This window comes from Heteronotia binoei, chromosome 17, assembly GCF_032191835.1.
Source record: "Heteronotia binoei isolate CCM8104 ecotype False Entrance Well chromosome 17, APGP_CSIRO_Hbin_v1, whole genome shotgun sequence".
In the NCBI taxonomy this organism is placed as follows: domain Eukaryota; kingdom Metazoa; phylum Chordata; class Lepidosauria; order Squamata; family Gekkonidae; genus Heteronotia; species Heteronotia binoei.
The window spans coordinates 55,937,643-55,956,151 of NC_083239.1; the positions used below are offsets into that span (position 1 = coordinate 55,937,643).

Genomic DNA, 18,509 nt, shown 5'->3' on the forward strand with positions numbered 1-18,509 from the left:
TTTCAATGCCTTCCTTCCATAGGAAATAATGAAGGAGAGGGGCACCTTTTTGGGAGGCTCATAGAATTGGACCCTCTGGTCCAATCATTTTGAAACTTGGGGAGTATTTTGGGGAGAGGCACTAGATGCTGTACTGAAAATTTGGTGCCTCTAGCTAAAAAAACAGCCCCCCCCCCAGATACCCGCGGATCAATTCTCCGTGATTTTCTATGGGAATACATCTCCATAGGGAATAATAAAGTTCCCAGCAGACATTTCCCACCCCTCCCCCCGCTTTCTGACGACCCTGAGGCGGGGGGGGGGAGAGCCTCCAAACCAGGGGATCCCCTGCCCCCATCTGGCGATTGGCAACCCTACAGAGCAGCGAATCCGTGAACATAACAGAGTCCTTAATGAAGTTGAATATTAAGGTTAACTAAGGTCATACATAACAATTTTTAAGCCCGCTGAACGTTGTACATGTTTTAATGACAAAGTGCTAGTGCAAAATGTGAAGTCTTGTAACAGATTAGAACATACGGATATAAGAGAAGGCAGGTTGGATCAGGCAAATGGCCCATCCAGTCCAACACTCTGTGTCACACAGTGGCCAATGTGTGTGTGTACACACACACATATATAGTGGCTAATAGCCACTGATGGACCTCTGCTCCTTATTTTTATCCAATCCCCTTTTGAAGCTGGCTATGCTTGTAGCCGCCACCTCCTGTGGCAGTGAATTCCACATGTTAATCACCCTTTGGGTGAAGGACTTCCTTTTATCCATTCTAACCCGACTGCTCATCAATTTCATTGAATGCCCACAAATTCTTGTATTGTGAGAAAGGGAGAAAAGTACTTCTTGCTCTACTTTCTCCATCCCATGCATAATCTTGTAAACCTCTCATCTCACCCCGCAGTCCACGTTTCTCCAAGCTATAGATCCCCAAGTGTTTTAACCTTTCTTCATAGGGAAAGCGTTCCAAACCTTTAATCATTCTAGTTGCTTTCAAATGGAGGTTCCAAATGGAGTAGACATTCCAGAAGACCCTCCAGGAGTAGACGTTGAGGGCCTTCTGGAACATCTACTCCATATTGTGAATGAATTACGGTAAATATGAATTGTGTGGATTACAATATTCAATTTCATTAGGGACTCCATTAGTTATTTTCACCGATTTGCTGTTGTTGGATTACCTGAAAGTTGGCAACCTTCGTGTCCAGTGAGGGGAGTCACCAGGGACATCTTGCTGCAAAGTGCACCCTCCAAAGCTGCCATTTCCGCCTGAGATCTTGGTGAGCTGCTGCCAGCCTGAGCAGACAAGCCTGACTTTTGATAGACCTGTTTGTGTGTGTGTTTCGAATTCAGCGTAAGGCAGCTGCATGGGATTGCATGAGATTTCCAGCCTGGAAGTTGGCAACCACATAAGGGCTCTTCTTCCAATGAAAAGGCCACCCTGTGACCATGCCCACCTCAGTCCCCAAGTTCACTTTGCTGTGTCTTTCTCCCTTGCACCATGCCTATGCCACACACAGCCTGGGGTTGGGTGGGGGAAATTCCTATCCTGCACGACGTTTTCTCAAAGCGTCCCCCCCCCCACCTTTCAGCAGCTGCTAACAGGATGCAACCCCTGCAGTCCAAATGTTGCCACAGCAGATGGGCTTCTTCTTCTGAGGCAATGAAAACTGTTCAAAAGGGACTACTACTTTGCATAGGCAAAAAAAGTGAGGGGTGGTGAGAGAACTATTGCCTAAACTGACACTCCAACCAGAGGGCCCCCCCCCCTCCTTTCACTCTGTACTGGACAAGTCCTTCAAACCCCAGCAAGGTACTGGATTACCAGGGGGCGGATTTTCTTTAGGAGCTGCCCTTTTAGGGAAAACCAAAGAAGGGAAAGAAACTTAACCCAAAAACTGGAGTAAGAAACCTGAAATGTTAAGATGCAATTAAAGGGCCAAACGTTAAAAAAACAAAGTGTAAAGTAAATCATAAACCAACATATAGGTATTTATTGTAGAAAGCTAAAACCATTTAAGGGCCCATCATAAGCCTCTATCCTATGTACCATCCTAAAACCACAATGGGAGCCCACTCAACTTAACCGGACGCGTTTGGACCTAGACTGGTCGTCTTCAGAGGTCAGAAAGGGAAGTACACATATTGGCTCATAATACAGAACAGAATAAAACAATAGAACGATGCTGGATCAAAAGGAAATGTAATGAAGTGACAAAGGCTTAGCGATATTCTTGAGGCCTCTTATTCTACAGCCTTATGTCTTAACCAAGGGCATACATACTGCATCCAGTGTCTTATTGTATCCTGCATGGTCCAGAATTGATCAAGATAGGTATAAGGCCAGAGCCTATGTGCCAACTCATTAAATTTCCTTGTGGTCCAGCATTGTTCTACTGTTTTATTCTATTCTGTATTATGAGCCAATATGTGTACTTCCCTTTCTGACCTCTGAAGACCAGTCAAGTTGAGTGGGTTCCCATTGTGGTTTTATGACTGTACATAGGATAGAGGCTTATGATGGGCCCTTAAATGGTTTCAGCTTTCTACAATAAATACATGTATGTTGGTTTATAATTTATTTTACACTTTGTTTTTAATGTTTGGCCCTTTAATTATGATCACAGAATCATAGAGTTGGAAGGGACCTCCAGGGTCATCTAGTCCAACCCCCTGCACAATGCAGGAAACTCACAAACGCCTCCCCCTAAATTCACAGGATCTTCATTGCTGTCAGATGGCCATCTGGCCTCTGTTGAAAAACCTCCAAGGAAGGAGAGCCCACCACCTTCCAAGGAGGAAGCCTGTTCCACTGAGGAATCGCTCTAACGGTCAGGAAGTTCTTCCTCATGTTGAGCCGGAAACTCTTTTGATTTAATTTCAACCCATTGGTTCTGGTCCTACCTTCCAGGACCACAGAAAACAATTCCACCCCATCCTCTACAGGACAGCCCTTCAGGTACTTGAAGATGGTGATCCTATCACCTCTCAGCCGCCTCCTCTCCAGGCTGAACATTCCCAGCTCCTTCAACCTTTCCTCATAGGACTTGGTCTCCAGACCCCTCACCATCTTCGTCGCCCTCCTCTTGTCCTTTTCCAGCTTGTCTAGATCCTTCTTAAAATGTGGTGCCCAAAACTGAACACAAGACTCCAGGTGAGGTCTCACCAGAGCAGAGTAAAGCGACACCATCACATCACGTGTTCTGGACACTATAGAACTGCATATTAACCTTTCAGGTTTCTTACTTCCTTCCAGACCAGGCAGAGAAGAGCCCTCTTGTGAGGTTCATCCTGACAGCCTGTTATTCCAACAAAGGTCAGCACCCACAGAGAGACGCAACCAGCACCCGGCAGTCCAATATCAGCAGCCAGAAGATACCATTTTATTGGACCATCTTTGGTCGGCAGCAGCATAACGCAAGCTTTTCCAGATAGGCAGAGCTCTTCACCAGGCAGAGAGTGGTACAGATTCACCCTTCAGTCCCCCAAGGGAGGGCGCAGTTCTCTTCTCCCAGCACAGCCTGCAAGCAGGTGGCAGTTTGGGTGGAAGGAGGAGGGGACTGGCTTCCTTACTGCCAGGAGGCCCCTGAACAGCCACGCCAGGAGAGACCCAAAGCCGAAAGCCCCGGTCCAGTCTGAAGGATGCTGGAAAGCTCTGGCGGAGTCTTGCTCCCAGAAGACAGACACAGTCCTGAGCTCCAGAGAGAGAAAGCTGTGATGCGATCAATGCCAAAACCACTCCTCTTTCCCAACCTGCCTTCGCTTCCGCCTCAGCAACCCAACCCACCAAGCTCCCCTCCCCTCCCCTCCACCAATCTAGTTCCCAGCCAGGCCGGCAGCGCCCAGCCTGATGCTCCAGGTTTAAAGGCCTCCCTCCCCTCCCCTCTCTCAGAGGCCATCCAAGTCCCCCAAGTGGCCAAGAGGGCCAGCCCGGCCTTCGTCTCAAAGCTCCTTCTGGAGGCTGAGGGTCAGGAGAGGCTCATCCCTTCTGCTTTCAAAGAACACCCTTTGCTCGGGAAGAAAACGCGGAGGGGCTAAGGCAGCTCTGGTCCCACTGAGGAGGCAGCCGGGGCCAGGGACAAATTCACAGGCGAGCTGGGGGGAGACTCTTGGGCCTCAGCTGCAGAGGAATCGGTGGCCTCGGCCGGCAGGCTCTGCCCCCGCAGCGGGTGAGAAGCGGCCCCCTTGCTGGCCCAGTAATCGGCGGAGCGGTCCACGGCCTCCTGGAGGCGGGTCCAGGCGAGGGTGTCGTTGCTCTGGACGGCCTCGCAGAGGAGCTGGGCTTGCTCCCGCAGCTCGGCCAAGTCCCGCTGCGTGTTGCTGCTCTGCCGGATCAGCTCCTTGGTCCGCAGCGTGATGCCCAGAAGCCCCGACCTCCGCAGGATCTCCACCGTGTTGTGGAAGCGGCGCTGCTTCGCCAGGCTGCTGAAGCCCAGTTTCTTGGAGGCCCTAGAGATCATCCGCACCTCCGCCTGCTCCAAGCCGGCCATCCCGCAGCCGGTGGACGAGGTGACGGCGTTCTGGGAGACGGCGGGAGGGTCCGAGGAAGCGGGGGGCGGGGGCGGCTCCCCTCCCTGCTTCTCCCCGCCACGTTTTGCCGCAGCAGGCTTGGAGGACGAGACCCAGGCCTCTTCCAAGCAGAAGCGCTTGTTCCTGCTGACGTTGTCGCCTGTCAGGGCGGCCTCCAGCCCTGCCGCCTTCGGCTGCCGGTCAAGGCCGGGGTGAGGAGCGATTTTGGGGTAAGTGCTGAGGCTGGCCGGGTAGGTCGCCTTGGTCGCCGCAGACTTCCGGTTGGGAAGGAGAGGCTTCAAGGTGGCCAGCGGCTGCTGGATGAGGAGCACGCGGGCTGGGGGGCCCTGCAGGCCGTTGAGGGAGTGTTGGCTGCCCCACGCCAGGAACTGGGTCGGGGCAGATGGGCCGCCTGGGGGCTGCAGAAGGAAGAAGCAAGAACAGGCGTTAGCCAGCAATCAACGGACGCAGCACTCTGGAAGGGCACAGGGCACTGGAGATCAGACTGGGCACCGCTGCCCCCCACCCCCCTTCCTTCCTTCTGGTCCACATCTGGGGCCCTGCTGGGAGGGAACGTGGGGGAGGGAGAAGAGGCTCCCAGGCAGCCGTGGCACAGAGCAGGCAGTGCCGGGGCCTCCTCTCAAGGGGTACCTGTTTGAGGGCAACATTTCTGACAAAGTACACAGGAGCAAGGCTGGCGAAGGTGCCACCAGGAAGCCCCCCGGACGCCTTCTGTGGAGCCCTCTGCAGCTTGGGCGGGCGGCGCAGGGAGGAGGCGGACTGGTCCTCCGTGTCTGTCTGCTCCACGGTGCTCAGGTACTCCGAGCTCACATCTGTACAGAGAGGTACAAAAGGGGGGGGGGGGAGAAGTATTCAGGAGGCAGGAGGGAAAAAAAGAAGGCGAAACACTCAGCTAACCACTCCCCCCCCACGAGGGCCCCAACCCCGCTTAACGGCACCAAGGATGTCCTACTGTGAACCCAGACCTCTACCCACATCCCCTTTTTCAAATTTTCCAGCCTGGGCCCCTTTGTGCAGCTCAGCCATTACTTTCCCACAACCAGGGTTCAAACTGGGGCTACGACAATCATTTTGCGTGGCTCTGCACTTCCCAGAGGGACCCAGGAAGGCAAGAGCGCCGGTGGCAAGATCCTGCCAGACATCCAGCCAAAAAGCTGCTTCCCCTTGAAAGTCCCTTTCCCCATTTTATTTCCCAGCCACTTCTGGCCTTCTCTGTTGAAGTGGTAGCGGAAATAATCCGTGAAAAATTACTAATACAAGTTAAAGCCACAATTCATACACAATTAATATAATCTCAATAATTTATGAATGAAAGGTCTTACAGACCACAACAATATTTCATCTTCGCAATATGCATCAGTGCATTCCCATGAGAGTCAGTTTGGTGTAGTGGTTAAGTGTGCGGACTCTTATCTGGGAGAACCGGGTTTGATTCCCCACTCCTCCACTTGCAGCTGCTGGAATGGCCTTGGGTCAGCCAGAGCTCTCTTATCTGGGAGAACCGGGTGTGATTCCCCCCTCCTCCACTTGCAGCTGCTGGAATGGCCTTGGGTCAGCCAGAGCTCTTAAGAACATAAGAGAAGCCATGTTGGATCAGGCCAGTGGCCCATCCAGTCCAACACTGTGTCACAGAAGAACATAAGAGAAGCCCTGTTGGATCTGGCCAGTGGCCCATCCAGTCCAAAACTCTGTGTCACAGAAGAACATAAGAGAATCCCTGTTGGATCAGGCCAGTGGCCCATCCAGTCCAACACTGTGTCACAGAAGAACATAAGAGAAGCCCTGTTGGATCAGGCCAGTGGCCCATCCAGTCCAACTCTCTGTGTCACAGAAGAACATAAAGAGAAGCCATGTTGGATCAGGCCAGTGGCCCCTCCAGTCCAACACTCTGTGTCACACAGTGGCCAAAAAACCAGGCGCCATCAGGAGGTCCACCAGTGGGGCCAGGACACGAGAAGCCCTCCCACTGTGCCCACCCCCCTCTTCTCTAACCAGAGGCACACGCCTCCCCCCAGAATACACTCAGCCATGCAGCACAGGGCCTGTAAGGCAGAGGTGTTCTGCCAGGCTATTGGTCGAGAGCAGCAACAGTCTTCCCATTGGCTGGCACCCCTTCTTCCCTCCCCCCCACAATATAATCCAATTGTATTGTAAGAGTTGTCCTCGAAAGGGCAGCTTATAAGAGTTGTCCTCGAAAGGGCAGCTTCTGTCAGAGCTCTCTCAGCCCCACCCACCTCACAGGGTGTCTGTTGTGGGGGAGGAAGGGAAAGGAGATTGTGAGCCGCTCTGAGACTCTTCGGAGTGGAGGGCGGGATATAAATCCAATATCTTCATCTACCTCACAGGGTGTCTGTTGTGGGGGAGGAAGGGAAAGGAGACTGTGAGCCGCGCTGAGACTCTTCGGAGTGGAGGGTGGGATATAAATCCAATATCTACCTCACAGGGTGTCTGTTGTGGGGGAGGAAGGTAAAGGAGATTGTGAGCTGCTCTGAGACTCTTCAGAGTGGAGGGCGGGATATAAATCCAATATCTTCATCTACCTCACAGGGTGTCTGTTGTGGGGGAGGAAGGGAAAGGAGATTGTGAGCCGCTCTGAGACTCTTCGGAGTGGAGGGCGAGATATAAATCCAATATCTTCATCTACCTCACAGGGTGTCTGTTGTGGGGGAGGAAGGGAAAGGAGATTGTGAGCCACTCTGAGACTCTTCGGAGTGGAGGGCGGGATATAAATCCAATATCATCATCTTCTTCTTGCTAGTGTAAAACTTGAAAAGTTCTCCAATATATCCCAAGTCAAGTGTAGATATCCTGGAAGACGTGGATAGTCAGCATATTCTTCACGTTTCAATCTTTGTTGAGGGATGCATTGGACAGAGTATCCAGCACAATATCTTGACAGTGGCAAAAGCTCAAGACGTTGCACATGAATTGTGGCTTTAACTTTTATTAGTCATTTTTCACGGATTATTTCCACTACCTCCATGATTCTCTTTTCTTCTCCTCTGCTGAACTGGCTACTTCCATGTAGACAGATCCCAGTAGGCAATGGATGTTATCATCTCTTGAGAAACCAGGCCCTCTATTTAAACTAACAAAACCAGAATGTTACCTAGATTTATGGCACTTCGCACCTACAACGGCAGTCTGCTTTTTAATCACCCTCCAGTGTTTTTCTTTCAGCCCTGCTTTGTCCTAACACTGACAAACACAGATCCCTGTTTGCGATTCTTTTAATCTGCTAAAAACATTCCCATGATTCCACACTGCCCACTTATATTAAGAATCGCTGCTTGCCGTTCCCATTTTGTCTGATGAAGTCTGCCTAAGAGCATCCGAAAGCTTCCATTCTAAATAAAACTTCGTTGGTCTTAAAGGTGCGCTTGCCTGCTGCTTTGTTCTCTGGCTACTTCCAGCTCACTGCAGGGATGCCTGAATCTATCCTTCTGTCCTTCCGGGCGTGTCAGCAGCCAGAGAAGGGAAGGGGAATGTGTTAAGTTACTGCTTCTCTCCCCCCCACCCCCCCAAACCAAAGAACTGCTTGTTGATTTTCCACGATAGCCAAGCTTTAATTGCACAACCCCAAAATAAGGAGCAATTGATTCAGCTGAGAAACAGTCATCAAATCCCCCCCCCCCTTCCATTCCCCACCATCATGGCCACTGTCCTGAAACAACTGAGGCCAAATTCAGGAATGGGGGATCAGAAATTAAGTGGGAAGGAGCAAATGAAATGGGAAAGGAGCCCAGGAACACCGCAGTCGCTCCCTGCCCGTTCACACTGGAAATTTAATATATATATTTTTAATTAGATCAGGAAAAGAAAGATGGAAAAGCAACACAGGAGCATCTGGCAGCACTGCCCAGATTCTTGTTGAGCAGAGAGCCAACACACCAAGTCCTGCTCAGAGAACAAAGCAGTAGACAGGTGGTAAGTTGGTAATTATAGAGACAGCCCCACCCTCCCCCTCCAGCACTCTTCCTTCCTGGCCTCATGATCCCCCCCACCCCTGCAAAGGGCTCCCCAGAAGGCTGGATCTAGAGCTCCTTCCACAGAGAAGGGTCAAACAGTTTGGTGAGAGAGTCGGTTTGGTGTAGTGGTGAAGCGTGCGGACTCTGATCTGGGAGAACCGGGTTTGATTCCCCCACTCCTCCACTTGCAGCTGCTAGCATGGCCTTGGGTCAGCCATAGCTCTTGTAGGAGTTGTCCTTGAAAGGGCAGTTTCTGTCAGAGCTCTCTCAGCCCCACCCAACTCACAGGGTGTCTGTTGTGGGGGAGGAAGATAGAGGAGATTGTGAGCCGCTCTGAGACTCTGAATATAGGACAGGATATAAATCCAGTATCATCATCCAACAGGAACTTGAAGGAGCCAGTCTATGTTTTGGATCCTCCAGCAGAGGAGAGAAGAAACTGGAGCCAATCCCTTCTGCCCCGTCTCACTTGCAGGGAAGGACAGATGCTTCTGCTCTGGACAGAGAGGTGCTCCAGAAATCCTTCCCGTGGGGGGCCACAGCTCCTCTGCAAGGACGCTTACTCGCGGGGAAGCCACATGCCACGAATCCAAGTCCCTCCATTGCCAGGGTCTGAGACGGACACCCTCCCCTTCTTGTGCTTCCCTCACCTCAGAAGCATTTTGAATTTCTTTTTTCTCAAAATGAACATTTGCAATAATCTACAGAGCAGCAGTAGTGGCAGGGAGAGGGGCTCCGGATCTCGGGGGGGGGGGGGGGCTTCCAGGGTGTCACGGCCTTTTCACAGTTAAGAGGACAAGAGACTCTTTGCCTGGCAGAGGGATGGAGCAATCGAGGGAGATGGGCAGATTGGAGTGGGTGCAGAGGAGAGTGGCGAAGATTATCCGGGGCCTGGAGACCAAGCCCTGCAAGGAAAGGTTGAGGGACTTTAAGGATGTTCAGTCTGAAGAAGAGGAAGTGGGAGGGGGGGGGAGGAGAACACGATAGCTCTCTGTGTGTATTTGAAAGGTGCTCTCTTAGGGGAGGGCAGAGAACTGTTCCTGTTTGCAACATAGAGGGAAAAGGAAAGGTCCCCTGTGCAAGCACCAGTCGCTTCCGACTCTGGGGTGACGTTGCTTTCACAACGTTTTCACGGCAGACTTTTTACGGGGTGGTTTGCCCTTGCCTTCCCCAGTCCTCTACACTTTCCCCCAGCAAGCTGGTGACTCATTTGACCGACCTCAGAAGGATGGAAGGCTGAGTCAACCTGGAGCCGGCTACCTGAACCAGCTTCTGCTGGAATCAAACTCAGGTCATGAGCAGAGAGTTCAGACCACAGCACTGCAGTACTGCTGCTTTACCACTCTGCGCCACGGGGCTGCATAGAGGAGGACCTGCAATAATGGGTTTGCATTATGACCAGAAAGATGCTGGCCAGAGATTAGAAACTTTTAACAAACTTTGTACTTTGTTCAGCAGTGGAATCAGCTGCCGAGGGAGACAGTGAGCTCTCTCTCGCTGGCATGCTTCGAGCAGCGGGTGGACAAATGCTCGTCAGGGATGCTCAAAGCTGATCCTGCAGGGAGCTGGATGAGATGGCCTCTAGGGTCCCCTTCCAACTCTGATTCTGTAAGTGAAGATGCTGTGCAAAGCGCAGGAGGATGGAGGGAGCTCAGCGCATGACTGGGCAGGCTGGGACAGCACCGTCGAGTGAGGAAGGGGCCCCCAAACCCTGCATCTCCCTGCCCTTTTTTATTTTCAAAGCCCCCCATTCTCCCAAGCTCCAGTGCCCCAAGCATAGAAGCAGAGACCTATTCCCCACTCGCCTTCTGCCGCTCTCACTCCCCTCTTCTCCGTGGGGCTTCACTAGGGTTTCACACGATCTGCCCCGGGGTTGTAACTCACTCCACCTCTTTCGCGCAGCAAACAAGATCCTCTAAAAACCAGATTCTGTTTGCCACGCGGAAAAGGCAAAGCGAGTTACAGCCCCGGGGCAGAGAGAGTGAAATCCCACGAAAGCCCTGCAGAGAAGAGGAGCGTGAGAGCGGCAAAAGGCGAGTGGGGAAATCGGTCAGAGTGTCCTAGGATGCCTTTGGTGCATAACAGCCTGGCTGGAGAAGAAAAATAGAGGGTCCTTCCTCCTCCTCCTCCTCTCTTAGTGTCATGAGCCCCAGGGGACCTTGTGCCGAAGGGCCACTCTCTGCAATGGGCTATATCTGGCCTTTGGTTACCTGCTTCCAAGCACCGAGTGCTGAGGTCAGATGCCAAAGGGCTGTTTTGCATGTCAGCTTTGCAGGAGACCCACGGCCAGCTTCTCTCTGCTGCACCTCTGACAGAGAAGGCGGCCCCAGCAGCTTTCAGACTTCAGCAGAAAACAGGAGAGTGGGCAGGGGAATAAGGACTCCTTCCCCATCTTGTTAGTGCCAGGAACTCTGTGTATGCTCTGAGGAACCTGTTACGGCTTCAGTAACGGGTGTTTAGCAGAATTCATTTCAACTGAATTTTTAAAAATTTAAATGTCTCTGTGGTCTGTGCCTTTTCCCTGTGGTTTTTTGCTCCCCTTTTTTACCATTTTTAAAATCCAGCAACACTTTTCCTTTTTTATCCTCTCTTTTATAATAAACCCGTTTTTAGAAAGACTAGTTTTGCTTTGCTTAGTACAATTCACTTCTCTGAGATAGCAACCTCTTCCAAATATGCTGGGTCACACAGGCACTTCTGGGTCGGTTCTAAGGTGTTTCCCAGGGTTCCTTTCTTGTCTGGCAGATCATGAGAGGGGGCACGAAGCGGTGGAGCCGGAACTCAGCTCTCATGGCCCTTTCTTATATGCCCAAGGAAATGCAAATTGCCACTTTGGGGTCAAGGTGGAATCTTCCTCCAGATCACCCTCCCCTGGGCACACTGGTGGGGTGGGAGGTAGCTATGAATTTCCTGCATCGTGCAGGGGGTGGGATTTGGACTAGATTACCTCTGGGGTCCCTTCCAGCTCAATGTTTCCATTGCTGTAGTGCTGTAGTGCTCCTAATGGCATCAGTCTAGATGTCCTCAGGTAGCGACTGGGTACCAGGGCGTTCTCAAGGGAACTCTTGTTGGAAGGAAGATTGCCAGTAAGGAAAGACAGCATTCCCCCTTTACTACTGTAGCAACTGACCACTCCTAATGACAACAGAAGAAGATGAAGATGATGATATAGGATTTATATCCTGCCCTATACTCTGAATCTCAGAGTCTCAGAGCAGACACAATCTCCTTTACTTTCCTCCCCACACCACACCACACACTGTGAGGTGGGTGGGGCTGAGAGAGCTCTCACAGCAGCAGCCCTTCCAAGGACTGCTCTGTGAGAGCTATGGCTGACCCAAGGTCATTCCAGCAGGTGCAACTGGAGGAGTGGGGAATCCAACCCGGTTCTCTCAGATAAGAGTCTGCACACTTAACCACTACACCAAACTGGCTCTCTTCCTCCCCCACAACAGACACCCTGTGAGGTGGGTGGGGCTGAGAGAGCTCTCACAGCAGCAGCCCTTTCAAGGACAACCTCTGCCATAGCGATGGCTGACACAAGGCCATTCCAGCAGCTGCAAGTGGAGGAGTGGGGAATCAAACCCGGTTCTCCCAGATAAGAGAGCTATGGCTGACCCAAGGCCATTCCAGCAGCTGCAAGTGGAGGAGTGGCGAATCAAACCCGGTTCTCCCAGATAAGAGAGCTCTGGCTGACCCAAGGCCATTCCAGCAGGTGCAAGTGGAGAAGTGGGGAATCAAACCCGGTTCTCCCAGATAAGAGAGCTATGGCTGACCCAAGGCCATTCCAGCAGGTGCAAGTGGAGAAGTGGGGAATCAAACCCGGTTCTCCCAGATAAGAGAGCTCTGGCTGACCCAAGGCCATTCCAGCAGCTGCAAGTGGAGTAGTAAAGAATCCATCCTGGTTCTCCCAGATAAGAGTCCACGCATTTAACCACTTCACCAGGGGTGGCCAACAGTAGTTCTCCAGATGTTTTTTGCCTACAACTCCCATCAGTCTCAGCCATCGGCCATGCTGGCTGGGGTTGATGGGAGTTGTAGGCAAAAAACATCTGGAGAGCTACCGTTGGCCACCCCTGCACTACACCAAACCGGCTCTCAGCAACAACTCGTTCTCTCCATGCACCAAGAGTCTTCCTGCGGTGCCTCAAAGTGTTGGATTTGGGGGTGTGGAGGGTTCATGTTAACTGGCAGCTGCATTCCCTGAAAGAGTGACCTCCCACATGTGCCCCCCCACGCCCCGTCTGCAGGCCCCCTACCAGAGAACCCCGAGTCCTTCTCCACTTCACTCAACGAATGATGGGACTTCCCGCTATATTTGAGGCCTGCTGCCATCTTCTCGGCCTGTACCGGGCGGCCCTTCGAGTCGGGGCACTCTGACTTTGAGGACCGAGCTGGGCCGGTCTTCTTCCCGGGCTTGGACGGATGACCAGGCGGGGAGGGCTGACCAGAAGGCATGGTGGCGCTCTCAGCTGCTCCTGGAGGAAGAAGAGGGACAAAAGGACCGTGAGGTCAGGCAGGGGTGTGCCCACGCAGGAGAATCATAAGAGTTGGAAGGGACCTCCAGGATCATCTAGTCCAACCCCCTGCACAATGCAGGAAACTCACAAACCCCTCCCCCTAAATTCAGAGGATCCTCATTGCTGTCAGATGGCCATCTAGCCTCCGTTGAAAAACCTCCAAGGAAGGAGAGCCCACCACCTCCTAAGGAAGCCTGTTCCACTGAGGTACCGCTCTAGCAGTCAGAAATCATAGGGTTGGAAGGGACCTCTAGGGTCATCTAGTCCAACCCCCTGCACAATGCAGGAAACTCACAAACACCTCCCCCTAAATTCACAGGATCCTCATTGCTGTCAGGTGGCCATCCAGCCTCTGTTTAAAAACCTCCAAGGAAGGAGAGCCCACCACCTCCCAAGGAAGCCTGTTCCGAGGAACTGCTCTAGCGGTCAGGAATGATAAGAGTTGGAAGGGACCTCCAGGGTCATCTAGTCCAACCCCCTGCACAATGCAATAAACCCACAAACCCCTCCCCCCAAATTCACAGGATCCTCATTGCTGTCAGGTGGCCATCCAGCCTCTGTTTAAAAACCTCCAAGGAAGGAGAGCCCACCACCTCCCAAGGAGGAAGCCTGTTCCACTGATGAACCGCTCTCACGGTCAGGAAGCTCTTCCTAATGTTGAGCTGGAAGCTTTTTTGATTTAATTTCCACCTGTTGGTTCTGGTCCTACCTTCCGGGGCCACAGAAAACATTTCCACACCATCCTCTAGATGACAGCCTTTCAAGTTTTTGAAGATGGTGATTCTATCACCTCTCAGCCACCGCCACCAGGCTAAACACCTCCAGCTCCTTCAACCTTTCCTCATGGTCTCCAGAGATCACAAGCCAAGAGATCTCCAGAGATCACACGAGAGATCACACGCCAAGCAAGATGACGTCCACTCCTTACAGGGCTGGTGCCACATTCCTGCCAGACCCCTGTGATTGATTTCACTGCCTCCTGAGAAACCTCGTCACAAGCCAAGCTCCCAGGGCTGCCTTATGGCTGCTTACGCGTCCCCCACACATCCCATACAAATGCGCAACATTCACTTGTAGGATTTCTTCTACTGGAAATTCATGGGGCCTTTTTCCTTGGGTCTCGCTCTGGGGGAGAGCAATAAGAAGAGCCCCCCGAGATCTCCCTGCTGCCGTTGTTCTAAAAGCCACAATGCCCCTGTTCATTCAGCCACCAGAGAAACCGCTGGGCGCGTCGTCACTGGGGACTGCAACGAGACTGTGAGCGGCTGTGAATCTTATTAAGGGCGTTAATACATGTCTTGACGGAACTTTAATAATTCAGCGTTGAGACTTTACATACGATATTGTGGATTTAAGAACACTTCAGAGAATATTTAATACGGTTGAGATTTGCACTAAGAATGTGGTGGCGATAGCTTGTGTGTTTTTGCACGCCCACCAGAATTCCCAGGGGGCCCACTCAACGTTGACAGCCTCCAGGGGTGGCCTGGAGACCTCCCAGAATTACAACAACTTATCTCTAAACAGCAAGAGATCACCTCCCCCAGGAGAAAACGCCTGTTTTGGAGGGAGGATTCTGCGGCACATGCCTCCCCTCCCCAAATCCCACCCTCTGCAGGTTCCACCCCCAAATCTTCAGGAATTTCCCAACCCACAGCGGGGTGCCCCTAGGCTCAGTGCAAGCACCCGCCCCATCCCCCGTTCCCTGGTCCTTTTATCTTCACAAGCTGCTGGGAAGGACTCCGGCCCACCCCACCCCGCTGTGACTTCCTCCAACAAGAACCTTCTTCACAAACTTACCCAAGGGGGCCACAACCTTCGTGGCATTACTAAATCCCCCCACCCCGACAACTGTGGTGGATACGGGAACCCACGAAGCTCCCGTATTCTGAATCAGAACCAACAAGTTGTCTGCTCAGACCGGCAGCTGCTCTCCAGGATCTCAGGCAAAGAAAGGTCTTTCTCATCCTCTCTGCTCGGTCCTTTTCACAGGAGACGCTGCCGGGGATTGAACCTGGGACCTTCTGCGTGCCAGGCAGATGCTCTGCCTTTGTCCCAGCTTTGCCACCAATCTGCTCTCACAACAAACAAAACCTTCCATTTTCCTGTCGGGTTAACCCACGACGCCTCAGACTTTGCAGCTGAGCAGAACTTAACTTCCCCCCCCCTCCCCCTCTAACCACTACACACACACACACACAACCCCGGCCGTGTCTCACAAACCCCACAAATGACAACCAGAGCCGCTCTCAGAAACATGTCGCCGGGTTTTGCTCACCTAAACAAAGGCTGTGGCTGTGCCTCCCACCGCATCTGGGGCTGACAGTCCAGGGGCTCCACCAGCTAGGACCACAAGCCCGCCCGCAGCCCCCTTCCGTGCTCCAGAGGAAGCTGAGCATCCCCCTCCATCTCCCCCAGAGCCAGCGTGTCCCCTCTCCTCTCTGCCGCCAGGGCGAGGCTGCAGAGTCTCCCTGCGATTACATAACCAGGCCGACAGCCTCCCTCCCTCCCCACCCCGACTGACTCCTCTTGCACGGCCTGCCACAGCCACGGGCGGGCGGGCGGGGAGGAGCCAGCCGGGCCAGCAGCCCCCTCCGCTCTCCTGCAGCCTGCCTTTGGAGGGCGGTGCCGGCAGGCAGCTGTTTGTGACACATGGCCGCGCAACAGCCCCACAGACACATTGCGAGCCACGTGCTCCCCGGCCGGCTCTCACGGTGCCAAGACAGCTACAGGTGGCCTCCCTCCTGCCAGGTTCCTACAGAGGAAGAGAGAGCGAGAGCGGCAGTATGTGGGAGAACTCCTCCCTGCGGGGCAGAAGGGGCAAGCGTGACTCAGACAGAAACCAAAGGCAGATGGGCTTCTGGGCAGGACCAGAAGCAGACCACGGATGGATCTCCTGGACGGATCCCGTTTCCAACACGCCTGGCCTCAGCACAAGACCACTGCATGGCTGTCACTCACGTTCCTTCTCACCCGCTTTCCCTCAGGGGCCGGAGGGCGATCGCCCATCTACACCCCACTCCCATCGGCAATATGAGGGATTCGTTAACAGGTGCGTTTGGATGTTTGACGACCGGAACCACCGCCAAGACCTGAAGTGGAGCATTAAACGTCCACATGACATGCTAAGCGGTACAGAAATTACATAATAGGATCGTAGTCACAATAAGCTAGAGACAACAGTATTGACTGCAATGCTTCAGCGGCCCAGGGTCAAGGGCAGCGGCGTCCCCAGAATCTGCTTCAAGTGGCCAGGAGTTCCAGAGCTGATGTCTTGATCGTAATCACAATCATAGCTCTCCTTCCCTCCCAAAAACAAACCACAACCTCCTGTGCACCAACAGCGGAAGCTGCCGGAAGAACATAAGAGAAGCCATGTTGGATCAGGCCAATGGCCCATCCAGTCCAACACTCTGAGTCACATAAGAACATAAGAGAAGCCCTGTTGGATCAGGCCAATGGCCCATCCAGTCCAACACTCTGAGTCACATAAGAACGTAAGAGAAGCCATGTTGGATCAGGCCAGTGGCCCCTCCAGTCCAACACTCTGTGTCACATAAGAACATAAGAGAAGCCATGTTGGATCAGGCCAGTGGCCCCTCCAGTCCAACACTCTGTGTCGCAGAAGAACATAAGAGAAGCCATGTTGGATCAGGCCAATGGCCCATCCAGTCCAACACTCTGTGTCACAGAAAAACGTAAGAGAAGCCATGTTGGATCAGGCCAGTGGCCCCTCCAGTCCAACACTCTGTCACAGAAGAACATAAGAGAAGCCATGTTGGATCAGGCCAATGGCCCATCCTGTCCAACACTCTGTGTCACAGAAGAACATAAGAGAAGCCATGTTGGATCAGGCCAATGGCCCCTCCAGTCCAACACTCTGTGTCACAAAAGAACATAAGAGAAGCCCTGTTGGATCAGGCCAATGGCCCCTCCAGTCCAACACTCTGTGTCACACAGAGGCCAAAAAACTCAGGTGCCATCAGGAGGTCCATCAGTGGGGCCAGGACACAAGAAGTCCTTCCACTTTTGCCCCCCTCTCCAAGCACCAAGAATACAGAGCATCCCTGCCCCAGACAGAGAGTTCCAACAATACGCTGTGGCTAATAGCCACTGATGGACCTCTGCTCCATATCTTTACCCAACCCCTTCTTAAAGCTATCTATGCTTGTAGCCGCCACCACCTCCTGTGGCAGTGAATCCCACATGTTAATCACCCTTTGGGTGAAGAAGGACTTCCTTTTATCCGTTCTAACCCGACTGCTCAGCAATTTCATCGAGTGCCCACGAGTTCTCGTATTGTGAGAAGGGGAGAAAAGGACTTCTTTCTCTACCTTCTCCATCCCATGCATAGTCTTGTAAACCTCTATCATGCCACCCTTCAGTTGACATTTCACCAAGCTTGCCTTGTGCTGAGTCAGACACCTCAACGGTCTCCTGTGACCGACAGCAGTGGGAAAGATGTCTTCTTGGCCTACCTGCTGCTACCCAGCCTGTCTGCCTGGATCTTCTGTGTGCAAAGAAGATGCCCAGCCCTGAACGACGGTCCCTCCATCTAGCCCAGAGCTCTCTGGGTCTCCGGCTGCAAAGAGTCTCTCCTAACACCTGTTACCAGAGTCCTAACTGGGCCTTTTGCAGGCCAAGCAAACGCTCTGCCAAGGATGCACAAAAAGGATGTCTTTGGTTGTCTGCTTCTGTTTCCCAACTCCGTTCTCTAATCGCACAGGGCCACAGCTTGCCTGAACCCCCCCTCCACATTTCAAATACTCTGCAGTTCTAGCAGGCCCCGGAGGTCACCTCTGGGCATCTTCCCCAAGGAACACAGAATTCCTTCCGTCGGCAGATTAAAAAAAAACTACCTGAATTGGTCAGTTTATGATACCAGTTTAAGAAACAACAACCACCAAGGGTATGAAAACACAAAGAGAAAGAACTGCACGTTCCAATGAACTTCACATCTCACATCTGGAATATCAACAGAAACCGATTAAAGCCTGGGTTTCCACATAAATCAGCTGAGATGCACAACAGGATTGAGGGAGAATCGACTGCAGCTCCCCCCTTCCTATATCCCCCCCCCCAAACAAGCACTGCCATTTGGCAGCCCACTTTTATGAAACTGGAGCAACAGAGAGGACAAAGGAGAGCCGCTCCCCCAAGCACCCAGCATTGCATCTTCACCAAACTACAATTCCCACAATTCTTAGGGGAAAGCTACAACAGACGAATACTGGAAGGAAGACCCAGTGCGGCCATAAATCCAGTCTGAACCCAAAAGCTCCACCGCAAGGCATTCTTGTCAAAGGACCAAGAGGCCTCTTCTCCAACAATTCAGCACCTCCTGGCTGCACAGCTGGGTGCTTCCTCAAGAGGCCCCCCCCCAGTCGCGTGCCTCATGGATCTAGCCCACGGGTGGCCAAACTTGCTTAACATAAGAGCCACACAGAATAAATGTCTGAGAACAGCAAGACATGAATATTGGATGTTGGAGGGAGG

General features: G+C 52.5%; 1 protein-coding gene across 1 annotated transcript; it reads right to left on the reverse strand.

Moving 5' to 3' along the window:
- Positions 1 to 3,356: 3,356 nt before the first annotated feature.
- Positions 3,357 to 15,312, reverse strand: LOC132586360 (CLOCK-interacting pacemaker-like). The gene is made up of 4 exons (XM_060258396.1): positions 15,292 to 15,312; positions 12,753 to 12,971; positions 5,156 to 5,337; positions 3,357 to 4,923 (listed from the first exon to the last, which is right to left on the reverse strand). The coding sequence occupies exons 2-4, from the start codon at positions 12,949 to 12,951 to the stop codon at positions 4,030 to 4,032; spliced, it is 1,275 nt and encodes a 424-aa protein (XP_060114379.1). The 5' UTR covers positions 12,952 to 12,971; positions 15,292 to 15,312; the 3' UTR covers positions 3,357 to 4,029.
- Between the last annotated feature and the right edge of the window lie 3,197 nt (positions 15,313 to 18,509).

Excerpts from the sequence above, each read along its gene's own strand:
- LOC132586360 (XM_060258396.1), bottom strand. The coding sequence starts at position 12,951 with ATGCCTTCTGGTCAGCCCTCCCCGCCTGGTCATCCGTCCAAGCCCGGG. Across the intron at positions 5,338-12,752 it reads GAAGGACTCGGGGTTCTCTG|ATGTGAGCTCGGAGTACCTG; the intron begins GTAGGGGGCCTG and ends CTCTCTGTACAG. Across the intron at positions 4,924-5,155 it reads GAAATGTTGCCCTCAAACAG|CCCCCAGGCGGCCCATCTGC; the intron begins GTACCCCTTGAG and ends TTCCTTCTGCAG.